This window comes from Erpetoichthys calabaricus, chromosome 18, assembly GCF_900747795.2.
Source record: "Erpetoichthys calabaricus chromosome 18, fErpCal1.3, whole genome shotgun sequence".
In the NCBI taxonomy this organism is placed as follows: domain Eukaryota; kingdom Metazoa; phylum Chordata; class Cladistia; order Polypteriformes; family Polypteridae; genus Erpetoichthys; species Erpetoichthys calabaricus.
Window position 1 is genome coordinate 63,017,286 of NC_041411.2, and position 16,025 is coordinate 63,033,310.

At 38.3% G+C, this 16,025-nt stretch overlaps 1 protein-coding gene across 2 annotated transcripts in view; it reads right to left on the reverse strand.

The window, feature by feature from the left end:
• Nucleotides 1-3,373: 3,373 nt before the first annotated feature.
• Nucleotides 3,374-16,025, reverse strand: part of ccdc71 (coiled-coil domain containing 71) — a 42,559-nt gene continuing 29,907 nt past the window's right edge. For both annotated transcript variants that reach the window (XM_051921510.1, XM_051921509.1), the window contains exon 2: nt 3,374-7,371. In XM_051921510.1, coding sequence (XP_051777470.1) covers nt 6,184-7,314 — 1,131 coding nt within the window. In that variant the 5' untranslated portion in view covers nt 7,315-7,371 and the 3' untranslated portion in view covers nt 3,374-6,183. The remainder of the gene's footprint in view (nt 7,372-16,025) is intronic.

Below are 16,025 nucleotides of genomic sequence, written 5' to 3' on the forward strand. Positions count from 1 at the left end.
ATGCACATATTACTGAAATAAATCTCCATAAAAGCAACAGGTAGCGTAAACTGCTATATACAATAACACCTTGGGCCACATGTATAACACTTTGCGTAGAATTCACACTAAAATGTGGCGCACAGACAAAACTGGAAATGTGCATACGCACAAAAAATCCAGATGCATAAAAAAAATTGTATGCCAAGTTCCACATACTTACCCTTTATAAATCCCAATGAATGCTAAATGTAACACACGTGAACAGTTTTTGCATGTCTGAATATGCAAATCAATATAAATAGCCCTTTCCATCCAATTGTTTAAGACAATGGAAAAAGAACATAGAGGAAAAAAAGAATTTTAGCGAATGCAAAGTGGAGGGCAAGGAAAGACATACTAGTTGGTGGCTTAAGCAGTGGTATAAGCAACCAAAGGAAAGTGATGGAGTGATACGGAAGTTCAGAGACACTCAAAAAGTCACACTATGCCCAAAATAAAAAAAAAAAAAAAAAAAAAAAAAAAAAAAAAAAGAAGTGGTCAGATATCAAAATTGACATCACATGTTTATTACATTTTAGACAATATTACAAAAGCTGACCACCGCACCGAGGACACGACTCCAGGTTCTTCTGTGCCCAGCACATCTTTCCGCACTGGTTGCACACACATCTCTGCCTCGTAAACCACTGGGTGACCATCTGGCTGTGTGCTGACAGACGCGGTCCTGGAGTCGCAAAATGCAATAGTGGACGCTGAAAGAGTTGTGACCAATGGACTAAGGAAAATAAGGGCTGTACTATGTGATATTGACCACAAATTAAATGAACTGGTTAAAAAATAAATGCTGCATCTTATTACCTGTTTTTACATTCTGCTAATTACATTCAAATGAAGTTGTAAGACTGTCCGATTTGGTTGATCATTTGGTGGGTCAGATTCATAATAGCGCATCTCTTCAATTACGGAAAGCCACAATTATGTGCCACATTATGCTACATGCTTGCACAATGCGACACACTTTCAGTAGACTATTGAGGAGAACATTAATAGAGTGGAAATGCTTTAAATTTTCATAAGCAAATTCATTCTCTGAAGGCCCCTTTACGGATCGATTCTCTACTCTTTACATGACTCTTTGAGGTGACTTACTATCCATATAAGGGACTGCTTACCTGTTGCTGCATTAGTTTGAAAAAGCACCTGCGACTGTACAGAGTTGCCATTTTTATTGGCTCTCCTGCTATAGATGATGTAAGGTCAGCTCATTCTTTTGGCGATTCATCCCTGGCTGATGAGTTGTTCGGCATCATTGCAATAGCATATGTGTGTAGTTGACCACTCCAATTACATTTGGAAGACTGGACGTTGCTGTGAATTGCACTTTGATATTTCCCAGTTCAACCACAGTGTAAGGAAATCTTCTATACAGTAATCCCTCCTCCATCGCGGGGGTTGCGTTCCAGAGCCACCCGTGAAATAAGAAAATCTGCGAAGTAGAAACCATATGTTTATATGGTTATTTTTATATTGTCATGCTTGGGTCACAGATTTGCGCAGAAACACGGGAGGTTGTAGAGAGACAGGAACATTATTCAAACACTGAAAACAAACATTTGTCTCTTTTTCAGAAGTTTAAACTGTGCTCCATGACAAGACAGAGATGACAGTTCTGTCTCACAATTAAAAGAATGCAAACATATCTTCCTCTTCAAAGGAGTGCGCATCAGGAGCACAGACTGTCAGAAACAGAGAGGAAAGCAAACAAATCAATAGGGCTCTTTGGCTTTTAAGTATGCGAAGCACCGCCGGTACAAAGCTGTTGAAGGCGGCAGCTCACACCCCCTCCATCAGGAGCAGGGAGAGAGGGAGAGAGAGAGAGAGAGAGAGAAAAACAAACAGTCAAAAATCAATACGTGCCCTTCGAGCTTTTAAGTATGCGAAGCACCGTGCAGCATGTCGCTTCAGGAAGCAGCTGCACAGAAGATAGCAACGTGAAGATAATCTTTCAGCATTTTTAGACGAGCGTCCGTATTGTCTAGGTGTGCGAACAGCCCCCCTGCTCAATCCCCCTACGTCAGGATCAGAGAAAGTCAGCGCAAGTGAGAGAGAGAGAAAAGTAAGTTGGGTAGCTTCTCAGCCATCTGCCAATAGCGTCCCTTGTATGAAATCAACTGGGTAAACCAACTGAGGAAGCATGTACCAGAAATTAAAAGACCCATTGTCCTCAGAAATCTGCGATATATATTTAAATATGCTTACATATAAAATCCGCGATAGAGTGAAGCCGCGAAAGGCGAAGCGCAATATAGCGAGGGATCACTGTATCTGGATATCTTCTAACAATGCTAAAGCAGCTATGGTAGTTGGAATAGTTTGGCCATTCCGTGCACCATTATATAGTTACGGAATGATTACAATCTAGTGTCTTAAATCTGTAAATGATATGCAGTTAATTTTGATGTATTTGATAAATCCCGCATCATGGATGGGAATACGAAAAAGAAGGGAATGACACAGAAACAAAGGCACTGCTTTGATGCTGGGTGCCGCCAGTTTGCAAAACAAGCTGAATGTGTATGCACAGTGTGAGGCTGCTGTGAAAATATGCGTGGCTTTACACTGTTTAGTTTTTATACATCTCAAAGTGCGCATGGAAATGGGTGTACACAACATTTTTATGTTTATACACCGTTTATAAATGAGGCCCCTAGTGATTCACAGGGTTTAGGGGGATGCAGGACCCCCATGAATGTTTTGGGCCCATGGTTGCGGTATAGTCTAAGTTTATTACACAAAACAAGATGCACAAAGTTGCAAGAAACAAGAGACACGGCTTCACTGTACAATCAAATCACAATTAAAACTGGCGGGCCCCAACAAAGTGTGTAGTTCAGCAATTCTTCAGTGAACTTTAGAATGCTCTTTCCTATGATTTTGTTTATTATTTCCTTGGAGCCATCAGCATTCACAGGATGCATTGGACCTCTGTCAGTATTTGGTCAAACACAAGAGGTGCATTCATGTGTTATACCCCCTCAAAACATATTTAAAAAGAAAATAAGTAAATACTCAAAACAAAAAGGAGATGGAAATATTTTTTTCTCATTAAATTGCATTTCTGAACTTTTTTTCTAGTTTCAATTCCAAAAACACCTACCAATTACAGGTGTAAATTAATATTTGACAATTTTAATTAAGGAACTTTAAGAAAACAAATTAAAGGTCTCATTTATTACAGCAACATATAAAATAATATTTTTCTAAAATTAGTGGTTATGTGTTTGAACAACTCTCTTCATAAAAGCCTGGACACAATGTATGCTCTGATCAGAAGTAAAAACATGAAAACACATTTCTGCGGGCAGCCACACACTACTCAACAAATTTAATGAAAAACAAGTTTTTTATTTCCACAATTGTTGAACAGTAATACCGAATATACAACACTGACAGCACAGCCCGCTAACATATTTGACATTATCCATAAAGCATTACTTGGAATAAGAACAAAAAAAAATGGGAAACAAAGTTAAATCTACCTATGGTTTGAAACATTTTAAGCAAAACAAAATAAAAAAAACAAAAAAAAAACAAATTACCACGGCGTTAGGTATAAAGTTTGAGTCGAATGCTCTTTTATTTACTCCGTGGCAGCAGAACAAAAGTGCAAAATTGTAGAGAATTCACGATTGGCGGCTCCCTGTAGTCAGTGTCCATGCAATACCACATGTTCCTCTAATTCAAACTAGTCAAGACACTCAAAATGCAGACAAGAGTCAAATGACAAATTAAATATAAATTCATTAAAAAGAAAGTAAAAAAAAAATGGTGACAAAAAAAAAAAAGAGAAAAATGAGTAACACTAATCAACCTGCTACAACCTCTTTAGTCCCGTCACTCATGAGACACACAGCTCACTAAGGCTACTGCCACCGAGCTCAAACGCAGGCCACCTTGAGGCACACTATCGACATCAGCCACACTTGCACTACGTGTTGGCTTTCAGAAGCAAACACAAAATCCGTCTTGACTACCTGTTCAGGTCGTGAAAGTCCTACAGCAAAGAAAGTGCACAAGAAAGAAGACTCATTGGCTGTCACCTACCGCACACTGGAAAGAGCACTTTTATTATTTTTTTAACATATTTCAAAATATTTTCTTATTTTAACGGTTTCCGTTGTTGCTCCAAAAATATATGTTTATAAATAAAAGTTCACATAAATGTAGTAATTGAAAAAAGTTACCCCACAATTCTATATACCTAAGGAGCCCTCCCTGCCAAAACTAGTGGGGAAAACATACATACATACATACACACACACACAAATATATATATATATATATATATATATATATATATATATATATATACACACACACACACACATACACACACACACACACACGCATACATAACATGAAATAAATTAATACAAGTGGTCTTTGGATAGCAAACTCAGGTATTCTTTATAGAACTTTTCTGGTTGAGTTCTCTACTGCTTTAACAGTGCAGATCATAATTGCCTTATTTATTGGGAAGCTCAAGCAAATATTATTGACAAAATCATAAAAAAAAAAAAAAAATAAAATAAATTAGGACATAAACAATATAATACAACCGGTGATGAATAAAATGCAAAAAGAAATGTAACACTTCTAGCTTGAAAATACACTTTAAAAATATTTCCTTGCAGCAGCATTTACCAAATAAATATCTTTTACTTTTTGGCCAAAATTGGGGAAAAAAAAAAAAAGAAAAAAATTGATGACATTGACTGCCTTGGCCTTTGATGGAAACCATCATTTACTTTACAATAATAATGCAGGGCGGCACGGTGGCGCAGTGGGTAGCACTGCTGCCTCGCAGTAAGGAGATCTGGGTTCGCTTCCCGGGTCCTCCCCATATCTGCGTGGGTTTCCTCCGGGTGCTCCGGTTTCCTCCCACAGTCCAAAGACATGCAGGTTAGGTGCACTGGGGATTCTAAATTGTCCCTAGTGTGTGCTTGTGGTGTGTGTGTGTGTGTGCGCGCCCTGCCAGGGGTTTGTTTCCTGCCTTGCGCCCTGTGTTGACTGGGATTGGCTCCAGCAGACCCCCGTGACCCTGTAGTTAGGATATAGCGGGTTGGATGATGGATGGATGGATGATAATGCATGCGCACGTTTGTCTGGAAAAATGAACTACTCCTGTAAGCTAATTTTGCATTTTGCAATTTACTATTTATAACTGATTTTCAAGCAATAAGTGCTAACTACATACATTTAAGAAAGATTATTACTAACCTTGCTTTACCTGATGAAAAATGCACTAAACTACCTTTTGCAATTTAAGTAATAACAGTTAGACCTCATAAAGAGCCATAAATATACTACATTGTGCAGAAGGAATAAGCTGTAGTGGAAAATAAAATAAATCAATCATGGCTAACTAATTTCTATGAATCCACACAATTAATAAAAAAACAAAAGAAATCCTAAGAGAAGAAAGCACAGGCCAGAACTAGCATGACACTGTTCAATACAGTATATAACCACCATGCTTCAGGCACATTTTAAACAGATGAACAACACTTAAATATGGATTTCAACCAAGATGGCACCAACAGAAGGAACGCCCTTAAAAAGAAAGGAAAAACAATTATAGCTTGTTACGAATAGAAATCTTACCCTAAAAAAAAAGAATATTTCTGCTCCCTATTAAAAATACATTATCAATGGATACTGCATAGTAAAAAGATGACATGGCTTATCTATCATTCAACATTTTGATCCTTTACAATGGGAATTCAAAAAAGGAAAAAAAAAAGATCACAGTGCAATATATTACAAAGTCCAAGGTTTACTTTTTAACTTCACTTGAAGTCTTCTAAACATCTATGCAAAAACTGCACCATTTTAAAGTAGCAGGGGTGAACAAGTTTTAGAAGGAGAAAAATATATATATATATATTTATGCACACAACAAAAATGACCTCCAGCAGTTCAGTCAGACTTCTATGGAGACCACTGTTATGCCTTCAAGAACCTCTTTTAGTTGCCATGAGTACACGAAGCAAGTCTCTCGCTGCCCCAGCATGGCCTTTCTCAGTCACACTCAAGCAAACATCCAGCCAAGATGGCTCCCCTTAACCAGTCATTTGCTTGTATTTTGAGGCTGGCCTGCACTGGGATTTGTGAAAACAAGCTTTCCCCCTGCAAGGAGTCTCAGTAAGTGGAATATGATACCAGAGGTCTTATTTCTATTACTGGAGAAAGGTTGACCATCAAGATCTTCTGGGCTTTCCGTCTAACGTCTTCATCTGAAGAAGAGTCATCTACCTTGATTACCTTGGATCTCAGGCTGTTTTTGCTTAGGTCTGCTTTATCTTGACTATAATCTGTTATCACTGTAGCTTTGCCCTTTTTTCTTGGGTGCGTTTCTGCAGATTCTTCTGGCCGTTTCCTCTTTATGATATCATGTTCCTGCTGGCCATTCAACACCTTCACAGATTTAGCTCGCCACACATTTGATCTAATTGGAGTGGCTGTGCTTGAACCTTTGCAGTTTTTCACTAACGTGGTTTTGCAGTTGTTGCTTTCCCTCAACACTCTTCCATTCTGACATACTGGTGGGGAGCCGCCAACAAGTTTCACAGTCATTTTAACTGGGCACGAGTTCACTCTCGTTCTCTCCAGTTTCAGTCCATTTGGTGCCTTTTCCAATGGCTCTCCTGGTACAATGCGGGAACCAGGCCTGGAAATTCCTAGTGCTCCAAAATCTGAATGTATCTGTAGTTTGGCTGTAGGGCTCCCTGTTGGCACTGCTATTTTTGTCAACTTCAAGCAGGGCTGCATTCTTTGATCATCTCTGATGCAAGACGTGGAGGATGACTGACTGGCAAGGACTGCTACGGTGCGTCTCAGGGACTCCTTCGAAAGGTTTGTTAACATTATTTTAGGCTGCCTTTTCAGAATGATTTCGGCAGTTGAATTTAGTACAGTACAGTCTTTATCCTTTTTCTTGGATGTTTTTCGGGCACGCTTTTTCACTGGCTTTAATCCCTTTGTAACTTTGGTGCTGGTGTCAATAGGCTTAGAGACCTTCTCTAGTGGTGGCGTCTTAGCCATGCAGGACTCATAACCATAAACGTCTTTACTTCTTAAAATTGTTGCCTTGTGGCCCTCCTCTTTTAGACCTTGAAGAAATGATACCAGCTGTGTTTCAGTGTCAAGAAGGTCTTTGGACATTGGGCTAAACACCCTCAGTGCTTCTAGCAATGCAGTTTCTCCCGCTGATGAAATTCTAGACCATGAATGGACTGCCTTCTTCTCTGCAGTGTCTTCTTTACAACTCATGGCATAAGCCAAAGACTAAGCAGCAAGTCCTTAAAGTAAGTTGTGAGCAGAAGGCCCCTGTGGATAGACAAATAATAAATCAGATCAGAGACCATGTAAAGCAGATTCTCCAACTAAGTACACAACTGAAGGCAGCACATTTACAGTATGTATTTCTTTTTAAACGGCAAAGCATTGTTTAATGGAGAATTTCTTCATTCTGTGTGCTTACTTTTACATCTACCATGTATTTCATGACTAGCAAAGCAAATGCATATTTTTCTAATGGTTGAACAGTAAAAGTTCCCCCATAAAAAACATTTGATTCAAGACACTTATGTTGTCACTGAACTTTTTTTTCCGCAGTTGGTTAATAATTTTCTCAAGGTGTTCTCTTTGATTTCCAATCTGTTTGACAGATGTTCTCAAGGGCTGTAATCGGCCCTCAAGTCACTAAAAAGCAAAAATAAAACAAATGTTTACTTGTAGTCAAAGCAAATGTACCTCATGGTTTTTGTCTTTCATTCAGTGAATATTTCAAATATGTTTCAATTTGAACTTCTGTTTTCTGATCCAGTATTATTTTTTATAAAAGACAAGAGTTATAAAAATATTTACCTAAAACTTTTTTTATAATAAACATCCACTGTAAAGAAAACGACAACTAATTAATCCAACACATCACAATGAATACAATGTGAACGGACTTGGGTATCCTGGGAAAGTATCAGATGTACATTTGATGCATTTTTGCTTCTAAAGATTTCTTAAATCGTGCTTTTGTGCAAACAACACAATAATTGTAAAGCATGAAGCTCCAAACATCAAAAAGTTACACACGGTCATTTGTAACACGGTACATTTAGTGAATAATTCAAGAAAACAATCCCCTTAATGCACAGGCTGGCAAACTATGGACCACATTTGATGTAACCTGTTAATCTGGCACTCTGTCATCCCAACAAAATGTTAAAAGTTAAACCCCCCAAACACCATTAAAGTACACAGTATGAGAATTTAATAAGAAAAGGAAAGAGCACTAGTTATTCGATTTGTAAAAAAGTGACTGACTCATCCACTATTGGTTCCTTTTTAATCAAAATAAATTATGAGTTTGTTACACTCAACTGGTTTAATACAGGATGGAATGATAAAAGAAACAAGTCACTGTTATTTATATAGCCATGCGTGGAGTTTGCATGTGTCTGCATGGGTTTCCTTCCACTTTCCAAAGAAATGCAGGTTAGGTGGATTGGTGATACTAAATTGGCCATAGCTTGTGGTTGGATTGTAGGTGTGTGTTTGCCCTGCGATGGACTTGGTGCCATGTCTGGCACCCTATGCTAGCTGGGAAAGGCTCTGGCAACCCCCTGTGACCCTGTTCAGGACTAAGCAGGTTAGAAAATGACTGACTGATTTATAAAAAATAAAACTCCACTTCAATTATAATAAGAGGCAAATTATTTAGTAATAAACAACATCAGGTTGACACAGGAGGCAAAGCTACGACTTCATGTTTTAATTTATCACAAAATGCGCCACAGAATGACCCACTGGTTAAAGGGCCGGAATGAAAACCTCAGTGGTTAACATTAAAGGGGAAGTTCAAATTGATAGTGTATACACCTAAAATTTATTTTATCATCATCATTGTTAACACAAATTGAGAAAAAGTTGAACACGATTAATGGTTTGTGAATTAGAGCTACTTTCTAAAGTTTAGAAACATGTTTTGTTTATTAAAAAAAAAAAAAAATTCCCCTTGAGACACAGGTACATTTCTTCAGCCTGGAAAGCTCATTGAAAAGCTTAAAAACAGCACTTTTAAGGGCATAATCTTTCCTTTTTTAATATTTTTAGTTATTAAAAAAAATGAAGGGCTTGAATTATACATTTCATATTACATATTATTTCTGAGCTCTGAAAAGTAGATGAAACTTTCATGTTAAATTCATGTCAAGTTTCATCACTATCAAAATTGGTGTTGCAAAAAATAATTACTTGAATTACAAATGAAATAAACCTGCCTGTAAACTTATTTTTACTTGTTCCCGTTAGTCTTGTAATATGTGATGTAGCTATTAACATAACTTGGTTCAGGCACTGTAGTCACACAGTAAAGGAATCCAGTCTAGATAAAATCATTTTTTTTTTCAGTTTTCACTATTTGATCTGTGTCAGCACTTTTCCTAGTAGTTTCAGTGTATCTTGACATTGGGAATATTTTTAATGGTTGCTAAAGAAGATATGCTTTCTTTCATGAAAGTGCTTCAAAAGGTTGAAAGGTTCACACTAATGTGATTGTAGATTACTGATTCTACATTTTTTTGTAATTCAGTGTGTATTTACTTCATGATTTATGTACTTATTTTATGGTTACATGTTTTAACGTTAGATGTGATTAATTGCAATTAATTACATACAATGGTGTCATTAGTTAATTTTTTAATCAATTCTCAGAACTAATTTTATATATATATATATATATATATAATAAAAAGAAATCCTGTCCTGGAAAGCAAAAACCAAGTCTATGATACGTGATCTTCTCGGGAGACATTTTAAAGACCCGCGAGATCAAAGACAAATCCTACTTACAATCTATCAAATAGGACAATAGGCAGCAAAACATTCAGTCTTGTGAAGGATTTGAGCACACACAGATCCAGGGCTCTCAGCGCATATAAAGCGTATAAGGAGAGTACGTTATAAATTAAATGTCGACATATAAGCGAAGAAGAAAGCAGCGCGGAGAAAAGAGACTCAAATGCGTTGCAAAGAAAAAAGAGCAAAAAAGAATAATCGAGGTGCAAATTCGGAAAGTAATTATCAGCCCGGAACAAGTGGAATTGAAAAAAAGCAGGTCCAGTCCGGCTCAGAATTAAATGACAGTGAGTAAAAGACAAAGTAGAACTTCATAAAGACGTTTACAAATGTTGGCGCTAAACACACGCAGAGCAGGTTAGAGAGTATGAAACCAGGGCAATTAGAAAGGCTCAAAAAAAAAAAAAAAAAAAAAACCATTGGCGCTATACACATGTGGAGAAAGTTAAAGGATATGAAAGTAGGAAAATTAGAAAATATAAAAAAGAAAGTAGATAGCAGTAGCGCAAACAAACAAACTGCCTCATTTAACTATGCACCAGTCTAACTTTGGTTTTGCACAATAATTACTACAGTATTGCACCTTAACACTTAATTCTACTTTATTCACATAATTTTACTTATTTATTATGTTCTACTATACTGTTATCTTTCAATCTATGACTTTTTGTTAATCTAACTGATATTCTTCTAACTTTGCAAAGTTTTGGATAAGAGAATCAGGATGCATTTCACTGCGTGTTGTCCTGTATAACTATGCACGTGACAAATAAAGAATCTTGAGAATTTCAAAAATGGAGTTTACCACACATGCATTTATTGGTTACTTTGTTAATTTATCCGTCTGCTTAGTTAAAAAGCTAAATTTACCCCAGGAGTCAAAAATGTTCTGCGTAGCCCTTGTACAAAAACCTAGACAAAAGCTGGGGTATGACCTTGGTAAACCCATGTACTTTTGGAACTGTGAGAGGAAAATAGCACGACTTTACAGACAGGAGTCCAATGCAGAACTCTACTTACTTTTTTACTTTGTAAAAAAAAATTATTAACTGCTGATGATGTCGATCGTTTTGTCTGTGCTGAAACTCCAAACAGAGAAACCTATCCTGACCTCATTAAAAAGATTCAGCATATTGGGACTCGCAAGATTACAAATATTGTTTTTACAGAAGTTCTGAAATAAAAGGAAAACTAATGAAATAGCTACAATAAAAAAGAAAAAAAAATCTTAAAAGTGTGTATCCGGAAAACCAAACACGGGGGTTGGCGAGCGAAGCGAGCAGGGGGCAAAGCCCTAGTTACCAATAATTCCACATCAGCTTTAATGCAGAATGATGAGGGATATAAAAACATAGCACTCTTCTGACTGTAGAAATTGTGGCGGCTTATCAAGTTCCATAAAGAAAGCTGCATTTTTATTATATACACCTAAAAATCATGACCTACTCACATATACACAGTAAACACCTTAAACAGTCACTTTGAGACTAATAATATATTGTTATAATAGTTTCTTAATACATTAAACAGTTTTTAAACTTCTAATTAAGAATGACAATTATCCTTGTTGTAATATAAAACCTTTACTCCTGCCCTGGTTATGTTAAAAAGAGCACCTTGTCACACTTTTTGCCATTATAACTCATTGCATTGTTCGTTCTCACCATCTTGAAACCATCTGCTATTAACTCTCCATGTAAATGACGGGTGTTGGCCTTCCTGCATGACACATATATAGTGATGCATTGCTTAAATGTAAACTGCCGAAATTTCTAAATCCGTAGAATTCTGAGCTAAGGTAAACTAAACAGTTTGCTCTCAGTCCTTAATTATATACTTCATCATTCTGGTGTGCTCAGCCCCCAGACCCCCATTAGTCCTGGACTACTTTTCCCCCCTACATCTAAAAGTTGGTCTTTCTTTAATCCTGAGCACCACAACGTCCTCCACCCCATGACTAAGCTATTTACAAATAATCCTTTTCTCCCCCCTCTGTGGTAGTTATTTTCCTGTCTTCCACACTATAGCTTGTCCTACCATCCCAAATGATACTGAAGTGTAAGATTCTACATTGCTTTTGAAGGACAACATAATTTATACCTTTTCAACTGCCATTTGACATCTCTTAAATAAGTGCTGTAGGGTTGACGTCATCTGATAGATAGTAAGAGTAATATGAAAACAAAGCTAATTACAATTAAAATAAATTTTAAAACAATGTTTCATATGATGAATCATATTAGGTGTACAATTATTTTGTTACTGCTGTAAACAGTACATACTGTAGAAAAATGCCTCTTTGTTAATCAATAACAATAATTACCACTGCAGTGGCAGCAAACACTAGATTTAACTTGAGATGGCTTATCATTTATATTTCCCAGAAACTTATCTGTAGTATGTTAACATAATAATTAGGAGTGCCTTGCTAAATATACAATTGGCTTTCCTACTGGAAAGGGTGTTTCCTTTTCCCTCTGTTAGGCTGTACATAGCTACCAGAAGACTAAAACATTGTTGCTGTATGGTAAGAAGAAAGAATCACACCTGAAAGTACAAAAATATACAGTACATTTTTGGAGGATTACCAAAACATGCATGACACAGAATTTTATCTCAGTACCATATTTGAAGAGAATCGCCAGCTTGCTAGAGTGTATCATGCATTGAACTGATGAATCAAACTATGGAAACTCACACTACAACATAAAAGAGTTGATCATCTCAAACAGTGAACCCCATTCTTTCAATCATAATGCCATTTGATTTTTTGCTATTATGATCATATTTCTGCTTCTTTTCAAACAATTTTGTTACAGATGGCCCAGACAAAGCTGCTGCCGTTACCAGTTTTGCTGCTCTCACAGCATTTTTAAAGTCAGTGTGCTCAGCAGAGTGATGTACCTACAAGTGTCTTATCAAATTAGTCATATCAAACATCAAACACTATGACTAACTTTCCATTACAAATGTCACAGGTAGATATTCTGTTACATTCAGATATCTCCACACTGCAAACATTTTCAACATTTTTCACTGAGCTTAACATATTCTGCATCAAGATCCATCTTACTAACCGAAGGTTGTAAACCGGATATGGACGCAGGGCGCTGGGCACATCGAGGCGCACGCGCACTGCCGCCCGCCACAGAGCAAAAAAAGAAACGAGAGGATTCGAAGGTTGTATTACAGTACAGACGGAATCCCCACAGGTCCATGCTGTGACAACGCGCGCGCCTACAAGCGCTTGCGAAAGGAGTCACGGCTCAAACCAACTGTGACAACGCACGCGCCTACAACGCGCTTGCGAAAGGAGTCACGGCTCAAACCAAACAAAACACAGAAACGAGACTACGACCTGTCAACTACACACAAGCGTGCACGCCGGGTTGTACAGCCGACCGGACGCGACCGCCCACACCACCGCATATACCTTCCATGATATGTCTTCACGCAGCGGCTTCCCACAGAGGCGCATATTGCGCTGTGGCGCTCGCCCCACAGACAGACACAGTGGCTTCCCAGAGTCAGTAGGTGGCCCCCAAACAACACAACCTGTTCAAGAAGTCGGTGTCAGTGAAGGCAACAGACTCGCGTGCACTGCCGCACTGCAACGAGCCCGCCGCCTGTAAACTAGACTTGCTCTAATCCACTGTGCCAGTAATGTACATCACATGACGGTCATTCACTTTTGCGCCCGCCCCAGAGTCCAGCGTCAAACGCAGCGCCGTCCCACAACGCTGTGGCGCCCGCCCCAGAGTCAAACACAGCGACTTCCCGGAGTCAGTAGGTGGCGCCCAAATAACACCGCGTAATGCGCCATGGCGCCCGCCCCAGAGTCAAACACGTCGGCTTCCCAAAACGCAACGGCTTCCCACACTCAGTGGCTGGCAAACGAACACCACAACCTGTAAACTGAACTTGCTGTGCAAAACTCTGCCAGCAGTCGGTGTCAGCACAGGCAACGGAATCACGTCTCCACAAAACGAGACCACTTTACTACAGATATGCTTATGTAGTTAAATGACATTTCCCCAGACGCACCCACCCTCCATGATATGTCATCCATCCAGATATCGGACGGAACAGAAACTGATTGCCATTCTTGGATTTCCGATTCGCGGGCTTACTAGTATCATCAGAATTACAAACCACAGTCTGTTTTAACCTTTTATTGTGAAATCTGCTTATTTTGACTGTGGGCCAATTGATTCACACACCATTAGATGGTATGTAAGTTTACTAGAAAGCCACTGAAAGAAGGCAGCCTGTTACACAGGGCATTTTTAAGAGTTAACACAATGTCACATGGAGCACCTCCCTGTTCAGAGCTGCACGCAAGAGAATAGCCACTTCAGTACAGGATCACGCTAAAACAAAATTTTGCATAATGTACTCTATCTATTGCAAGACTTGGGAGGCTATATTGGATATAGATCAACAAATAATAAAAAAAGAGAGAGAGAGAGAAAACCTATTGCATCTGGGTTTCATGCTGGCATGGGTATATGTGTGCAGGTTTCAGGGCAGATTTTGCTTTGTCAGTGTTCCAAAATTTGAATGCAGATCTTGCCCTATCTCAGCCTGATATACTGTGCAACCAAAGCATTTTTCTCTCTTTTTTTTTTTTATATAAAGAAGTATTTTAACCAATATAAAATAAAAACAATTCACTGTGATAGATATAGAGAGGATTCTTAAATGGCCAATTTTTAAAGTACAGTTAGGTCCTTAAGTATTTGGACAGAGACACAATTTTCATAATTTCGTCTCTACACCAAATGGACTGAATTGAGGAAATAATTATATGATTTTAGTGCACCCCATTTTCAGAGGCTCAAAAGTATTTGGACAATTGACTAACAACCTGTTGGCCAGGTGTGAGCAGGTCCCTCACTATTTCATTAACTGCTAAGCAAGCAGAATGTCTGGAACTGATTCCAAGTGCGAAATTTGCATCTGGAAGCTGTTGCTGTGAACTCTCAATACAAGGTCCAAAGAGCTGTCCATGCAAGTAAAAAAAGGCAATGATTGGGCAGAGAAAACAAAACAAACTCATCCAAGTGATAGTAGAAACATGAGGAGTGGTCAAATCAACCATCTGGTACATTCTTAAAGGAATGCACTGGTGGGCTCTGCAACACCAGAAGACGTGAACACCCATGCAAGACAACTGTGCTGGTTGACTACAGGATTCTTTCATTGGTGAAGGGAAAAAAAAAAAAAAAAAAAATTCATGACATTTACTCAAACCAAGAACACTCGCTGGGAGGTAGGCCTATCATTGCCAAAGTCTACAATCAAGAGAAGATCAAGAAAGTAAAAACAGAGGGTTTACCACAAGGTACAAACCATCGGTAATCCTAAAGCATAGGAAAGACAAACTTTGCCAGAAAATATTTTAAAAAAAGAGTACACTTTTGGAACAGTTGTCTTTGGACTAATTAAGATTATTATGTACAAGAATGATGGATAGAGAAGAGAAGGAATGGCTTATGATCTGCAGCATACCACATCACCTGTGAAACATGGTAGAGGAGGCAATGTTATGGCATGGATATTCGTGACTGCCAACGGATGATTTCTGAAGTATACAGAGCAATACTGTCCCATATGCACTGCAAAACTGATATGAAGACACTTCACAGTACAGATGGACAATGAGCTAAAACATAACAGCAAACTAAGTGCTTTCAAGACAAAGACGTGGAATATTCTTCAATGACCAAGTTAATCAACTGACCTCAACCCAATTGGACATGCATTTTACTTGCTGAAGACAAATCTGATGGCAGAAAGTCCGACAAACAAGCAGCACCTGAAGATAGCAGCAGTAAAGGCCTGGCAAAGCATCACTTGAGTGGAAACCCAGCACTTGGAGAAGGCCATGAGTTCCAGACTTCAGGCAGTCAATGCTTGTAAAGGATTTTCAACCAAGTATTGAAAATGATTGTTATATTCATGATTGTTAGTTAGTTTATCCAAATATTTTTGAGCCCCGGAAAATTAGGTGATCATGTATAAAAAGGTATCCTTCAATAAGGGCGCGCACAAAAAGGCGAGCTTCAAAAGGGCGACCTCAATTGAGTGTGGCGAATAAAATTGTTCGTAGATAATTTAGATAATAA